This window comes from Pelobates fuscus, chromosome 1, assembly GCF_036172605.1.
Source record: "Pelobates fuscus isolate aPelFus1 chromosome 1, aPelFus1.pri, whole genome shotgun sequence".
NCBI classification, from domain to species: domain Eukaryota; kingdom Metazoa; phylum Chordata; class Amphibia; order Anura; family Pelobatidae; genus Pelobates; species Pelobates fuscus.
Window position 1 is genome coordinate 279,546,478 of NC_086317.1, and position 7,725 is coordinate 279,554,202.

Sequence of the window (7,725 nt, forward strand, 5' to 3'; positions counted from 1 at the left end):
GACTCTTTTCATTTAACCATTTTATCACACACCTCGTTAGAATATATTTTTTTGTGTGTGTTTTTTTCACACATTTTTTTTAGTTAGGTTCACAAACCATGCGTGTACCACTAGTGTAAGAACTACATATTTGTATTGTGCTCCTTATCTTTACAGTGGCACCCCACATGTATATCTTTTCCCCTAATCCTAACTTGCCCCTAATGTAACTCATTCTCATACCCATAATCCAACTCCTAATTCAGCCCTTAATCCCACCCCTAATCTTACCTAAGAGGAATTCCATATGCTGATGTCAATAAATAAATCTGTAGAGGGATTTCCCTGCTCACATAGTACACAGCACTCTGTGAGCACTATCTACTGTGTTTGCAGCATGAGAGGGAGACTGGGAAGAGGGGCATACAAGGAGTCCTCCCTCTTTGGCAGGGATCACCAAAGCTGTGCACAATCGCACAGTCGATGGGATTTAAAGTGGTTAAAGGGTTGTAAATTGTAAATCATATTCAGTAGGCCAAAGACAACTGCCCAAAAATGTTATTTGATGGAATGCCACTAGATGGCCATAATACTATTGAGTAGATACATTGGGGTGGGAGATATATTGGAAACTGCCACTTAGGAAACCTTAGATAAAAATGAATATGCATGTGAAATAATATTACCATTCGTAATCTCCAGCACATTTTTAATTCCACTCTAGTAAGCACTGGTCATGAGCACACACGTTTCAGATGGTATAAACTAAACAAACTACTTTTCATTTACACCTGAACAAAACAAACAGTCTAGGATTTACCCTTTAACCCCTTAAGGACACATGACGTGTGTGACACGTCATGATTCCATTTTATTCCAGAAGTTTGGTCCTTAAGGGGTTAAGTTATTTTCATTGAATAGGGCTCCACAGATAAATCCCAGAGAGAATTAATGATTTGGGCATAGATTAAAATAATTTGATTTATTCATACCACCTGAAACATATTTGTGCACAAATCTATTAAGTACAAAAAATATGCAGCATGGTGGGCTCTAATTCTTAAAGTATTTTCTCTGTGTTAATATGTTGGCCAAATAGTCACTCTTTTCTGCTCATTACTGTTTTTAGGCACTGAAAAACATTGCTGCTATAAGCTTCGCCATCAATTACCCAAACAAATCAACAAGCATATGGACTGTCTGATCTCATGGATCATCAAAGAGGTGTTCTATGGCCTGGAATACAAGCTGATGCAGCATGCTCTCCGTGGAACCTCACCTTGCTGTAAATTCTGCCCTGTGAAAGTACACCACATAGGAATGGAGCATCAACGATTGACACGTACCCCTTAACATGCCTGCACTAGTGAGCTGAAAACAAAAGGAAAATTAACTATTTGACTTTAATATTGGAAAAAATAATCCCTAGGATTGCTTGACTCCCAAGCAAATTAAAGCTGTAGCTTTAATGCTCGGGGTACATTGATTAGCTTGTCATGTGGTTTCTAGTAAGCTAAAATAGAGAATGGCACCTTTCATGCCTCTAAATGAAGAGAACTTACAGGGAAAACTATCTAATATAAAGGTTATATTGGACATACCAGTATTGTTCCGGTATGATAAATCTTTGTACATTAAAAAGTAGTCCTTCAAAGTAAATTTTTTTTAATTCTTTATTTTTTATTTTTTTTGTTACATTTTAAATATCCATATTGAGTGTTACCTGATGCGCTCCACTGGTACGTGTCTTTAACAAAATATATTTCAGGTTAATTCTAACTTGACTATTGGCCCAATACATAGATGCAAAACATATACAGCAAAATGCTTTGTTTCCATATTGGGAAAGGGAGACCTATTTCTTGACTTCTGCATCCTTCACTCTGTATTCTCTAGAAGTATACTTTGGTCTGACTGCACCTTGTCGTTAGTGCAATGTATTTTATACTGGATGATAATTAGCAGGGTAATGTTATTGCAAGAGATCCCTACAATGGAGTAAACCATCCTGCGATCTATTACTATGAAAGGTAAAATAATAGTTGAGAAGTCATGCTGTATCACTCGTACTACCAACCAGCATGCACAAGAGGCATATTTATTTTTAAAAGTATTGGTTGTGTGAGTAAATCTGTTTAATGATGGTTCAAAACATGCATTACCACAAAGTGCCAATGGATAATATCTCGATTTGTCAGACAAAACCATGAGTTATGCAGGATCTATTTATGGGGTATTATTTACCATTTAAAATTGGGTGCCAGAAATTAAGGAACCCCCAGAAAACGTACTAGCTCCAAAAATACTTATATTTTCTTTGAAGTTTGTTTCATTATTGAACACACAAAGTGATTTTTCAAATATGTATATATAGCTGCTTGGCGTATACAGAGTTTTGAAACAAATTACATTGTTGAATTTACGCTGCCATGTCTTATTAGCCAGTTCACCTTTAAATAGTCTTAAGTTTAAAATATTTTTAGTTTAATATAGATACCAATTTGCACCAACTCACAAATTCTATATTCTTTAAATTCTTCTTTTGTTTTGACCACCATGGCTTTGCTGCAGACAGCAGGGTGCCTTTTTCTCCATCGGATCTCTACAAGACACTTTCTGCTATAAGCCTGTTTCCATTGTGAACTTTCCTTACTAAATTCAACTTGAATATGCATGAAAATTTTGTAGATAATGCGTTAGAAAAAAATAAGAAAGAATGCCCATTATGGTTTGTGAAATAAGTAGTTTGGCACTATGCAGCAGTTCAGTTGACTGCTGTCTGCTCTCAGCTTGCCAATAGCTCCATTCTTGTCTCTTCACAGTTTCAAAAAAAGAGCTATAGAGTTTGTGGCCAAAGTTCTTTCACAGAAGCCTGAAACAGAGTTGCTGATAGAGGAAGTGATTTGTATATTATAGTATATTGCCCTGTGGTCGCATGCCATAAAGCTGCTTGCATGGCTTCCTCCAGTGATATATCCAGTTGAAAGTATGAGCTTATAGCTGCAGTGATTGCAAATCATTGCATTTGTAACTAACTAGGAATAAGGTAGACAGGGGCACAAGACCTTGTTGGAACATAACCTATGCATGGATTGTTAAATTGTTAGAGTTCGGAGCATCCCTTATAAGTATCTGAGGCGTCACAGTGATTAGCCAGCAAGCAGAGAAAACAAGTATATTATAAACTCAATAATTAAAGGTTTTTTACAGTACTGTTCCCTAAACTATGAAATGCAAAAAAAACAAAACAAAAGTATTCTCTTTGACACTGTCCCCGTTATTAGGTTGAACATCATATATGCTCAACCTCATGAATTGTGGCTAGAAAATAAAAGGTCACTCAAAGTATAGTGGTACATTTAAATTGGTTATGTAAGGTAAGCAAAAATGTTGAATTCCTTTTGGTTTTTGTGTGTGTTTTTCAATGCTTCGTAACCAACCTTTTCATTACAGTAATTTCAAGAGAGGTTTTCATTTAATGCCCATGGAATTTAATAGTACATCTCAAGCAAGTAAATGAACTTCATATATGCCTTATGGCATTATATGGTAATTTTGTTCAGACCGCAGTTTCCATTTTGTACCATCCATTGTGCATTCTTGGCTTACTTATACTTCATACATCCTCTTCTATAAAAAAACTCTCAAGAGATGGATGTGGTCTATTCATATTTTTCTTTGCAGCCACTGGGGTAGATAAAGAGATTTATGAGAATATATTCCTTGGCAGAACAGTTTCAACCTAGGAGATACTTGAACTAGAGAAAGTGTGTGAAGGTTATTTCACCTTTCCGGGTAAATAGTTTATTATTGACTCTTTCATCATAATTATTTTGTTTGTTTCTGGTTTTGGGTGGTTTTGGTTTTTTATTTTTATTTTATTTTTTTACAATTTTCTAGGTATTTTATCCAGATATACCTATCGTTTTGATATCTAGAAAATTATGAACAAGTTTAGTAGTTGTTGCTGTTCATTCCCCAGATTTTATTTCTTATTTTTTGTTTTCTCCATATGATAACTCTTTTCTCTTCTTGCACTTGAAATCTGGTAATGCATGCGTTGGTCTATCCTTAAACTGGTATTTAAAATGGTTTCAGAGTTGTTTACACTGTGGCCCCAGCACGATACAAAATGAAACGACTGTTCAGTGATGTGTATGAGCCATCAATTGCTCTGATGTGGCTATTACCATTTATTAATACATTACTGGCTTCATGGTATGCTAACAAAATGTGCCTAATATATACAATTTATAATCTCAACACACACACTGTACTTAACATTGTTTCTGATATTTTCTTTAAATGTTTTAAACAGGTTTTAATTTTTTGTTTTTGTTATGGGGTTAATACTTTTTTCTTGGTTGTAAATTAAAATATAACATATTATAAATTTCACATGTAAAAAAGTATAGATATGATCTCAGTATAATGTGCAAATTAAGAGAAATATATTGTAAAAAAAATCACTTAATAAAATGAAAGTGAATGCGACATTGTGAGTATTCTTATTTAAAAAAATAAATATATGCTTTTTTTTTTTTTTTTTAAATATAGTTACTAATACTACTTTAAAATGTTTTACTATGTAACTTTAAAGCTATGCTCTAACTAAATCTTGACAATTGCATGTTCAGGGTGGCACCCTTTACCTCATCCTGATAAAAGGTTGTCAGCAGATTAAAAATGAAAGCTAGAATAGATAGAAATCACAATTCCATTGATCTTCCAACACTTTAAGGTGGTTTCGTCCACTTTGCCCCTACACCATATTCTTATCTCTCATATACAGGATTATTTAATTAAGTGAGAATTCAATGTAAATTTCAAATGTCCCAAAGTAACCAAACTGGAAGAATAGTTGAGTTTATAGAATTTTCCTGGCTCTGCTATATTAAAATTAAATTTTAAGTTGAATTTGATTTCTGTCCTTTTCACAATAAAACCGAATCCTCCCAACCCTGGCTCAACAGTGAGCTCTATGTTCAACTGAACATTGTGGTTATCAGCAAAAATCAGCATGGTTTTATTTTATGAAGCATAGGTCACGTCAAACTAACTTAATTGTATTCTGTGAAGAAGTAGAAGTATAGATCAGGGTGTTTCAGTCGATCTATTTGGATTTTGCCAAGGTGTTTGATACAGTTCCACACAATAGGGTTTAAACTCAAAAGAATTTGGTCTAGATGAAAATTCTTGTCCTTGGCTAGAACATTGGCTTAAAAATAGAGTACAGAGAGTTGTAATTAATGGTACATTTTTAAGCTTGACAGAGGTGGTAAGTGGTATACCTCAGGGTTCTGTTCTGGGACCCCTTCGACTTAACATGTTTGTAAACACGAGAAGGATTTGGGAATTGTTATAGACTACACACTAGGCAACAATGAGCAATGTCAATCAGCAGTGGCTAAGGCCAGTAAGGTATTGTCATGCATAAAAAAAGGACATGAATTCTCGGGAAAATAATATTTTGCCTCTTTATAAATCACTGGTAAGACCACATCTTGAATATGCTGTGCAATTTGGGGCACCTGTTCTAAAGGGTATTGATAGGAATAAAAGGAATGGAACATTTTAGCTGTGAAGAAAGGTTAACAAACCTCTTTAGTTTAGAAAAACGTAGCCTCAGATTTTAAAAATATATCTGGGGCCAATACACACCATTGTGTGGAAATCTATTCACAAGCAGGACTATACATATTACACAAGGTCATGCTTTTAGACTGGAAGACAAAAGATTTAGTCTAAGGCAAAGGAAATATATATATATTTTTTTTACCAATAAAAAGAACAATAAGGATGTGAAATTCTCTGCCTGAAAAAGTGTTTTTTATCAGAGTCTACAGGTTTAACTGCAAATAGATGCATACTTAAAATAATATAATATTCAATGGTATAATTTTTCAGCTGTAGGGTAATTGCTCCTTGATCCAAGGATAAACTGCCATTCTGGGGTCAAAAAGGCATTTTTCCTAGTTTGTCACAAAATTGGAAGTGCTGCAAACTTTCTCTCTTTTTTTTTTTTTTTGGATCAACAGCAAAAAACAGATGTGGAGAAGGCTGAACTTGATAGAAGACAGGAACACAAAGGTAAGGTAGGGCTGCGCCACAATACAACAGTGTAATCTGGATATATCTCTATATAATCCACACAGTCTTGTGTCAAATGCTTGAGACCAATAAGGTTTAAGAGTCAGACGAGGATATTCCTTTTTGCTTCACCAGTGTCCATATATGCAGGGAAGGGCAATAAGAAAATAAAACAAATTGTGCATTAAATTTCAATGAGTATAGGTAAAATAGAAAATAAATGGTGTTGCACTCACATTTGGTAGAGCCTAAGCCAGCTCTGGTGTGTGTATAGCATACAGCGGTACAATCCCCACCTAAAGGATATAGCATGCGTGGTCTTGGTGGTTGAAGAATCAGGAACCCAAAATGAAAACAAAAAAAAGCAACAATAGTGCTCTCAATAAAATATGAAATAGTGAATAAAATATAATAAGAGTAATACTCACAAACATAGAGCAGGCTAACTGCTCTATGACGACAGCATAGGTGGTATGATCCCCACCTAGGATTCTTTGGAGTAGAACAGGGTAAGAGTTCATTATATATATTGGAGAATTTATTAATCTATAGATCCAACCCCATACTTAACAGAAGGGCTGCCATCAGAAATTTTGAGGCACCTGGGACCTGCCCACAGGGTTCGCCACTCATTTCACCACAATTTTGCAGACACTTAGAGCTGCCGAAGGTAGTGTGTATGTTTGTCGGGGATGTAATGTGTGTGTTTGGGGAATATAGTGTATGTGTATAGAGAACACAGTGTGTGTCTAGTGGATGCAGTTTGGGTTTGGTTGATGCAGCGTGTGGGCAGAGATAGGAGCTTTGTTAGGGAGTGTGAGAAAACCGGTTTATTTTTTTTTTGTGTTGCCTCCCCACTCTTACCTTTGGCCGGGGGTGTGGTCACACTGAATTTACCTGCTTCCACACCCATTCGAGGGGAGACTTGGATCTAACCAAAAAGTGTCCTATCCCTTGGAATACTGGAAAAGTGCACTGGGGCGCGCATGACCGGTTTTACGAATGTGCAGTTGGTAGATCTCTTCACCTTGCAACATCTTAACATAGAGAAGAGAGGACGTATGAACAGTGTGATCATGTAGAGCAGGCTCTGGTGTCAGGTTTCTCTCTCTGGCATTTATATATTTGCTTAAAGGTGTCTGCTTGGTGGTTTAAAAAAAGCCATTTTAACAGCCGTGATCCTTCCCACCCATGATATGAATTTCCCCTCCCAAGACTTTAAGGTATTTTTATGGAATGCATCAGTGATCATCTAAAAGGGTGACCTTTTTATATTATTTAAATACAACTAATACATTATAACTCTATTACAATGTGTTGTATTTGTTTGTTCACTGCAGAGATTGTGTTAATGTCTGTGAACATAATCTATTTTCAACAAAATATGTTAATGTGTCCCGGGTGCCAAAACATCTTCATACAAGTGCATATAACATTAAATATAACAGATCTAATGGGTCCACTTTAAATAAATATTTAGTAAATGTAGTACGGGGTAGACATTCCATATGCTACAGACCCCCTCCTACTTAATATAAAGATAATAAATAAAGCTAGGAGTAAAGCTCAAGAAGTATGTTAATCCATATTAAAACACTTGGAAAACAACCACTACATTGTCCATTTTCTACAGGTAACATATTGTTTTGCATGTCT

At 35.4% G+C, this 7,725-nt stretch overlaps 1 protein-coding gene across 2 annotated transcripts in view; it reads left to right on the forward strand.

The window, feature by feature from the left end:
- ZZEF1 (zinc finger ZZ-type and EF-hand domain containing 1) overlaps positions 1 to 4,473 on the forward strand; it is a 130,672-nt gene extending 126,199 nt beyond the window's left edge. For both annotated transcript variants that reach the window (XM_063457428.1, XM_063457429.1), the window contains exon 55: positions 1,109 to 4,473. In XM_063457428.1, coding sequence (XP_063313498.1) covers positions 1,109 to 1,183 — 75 coding nt within the window. In that variant the 3' untranslated portion in view covers positions 1,184 to 4,473. The remainder of the gene's footprint in view (positions 1 to 1,108) is intronic.
- Positions 4,474 to 7,725: the final 3,252 nt, after the last annotated feature.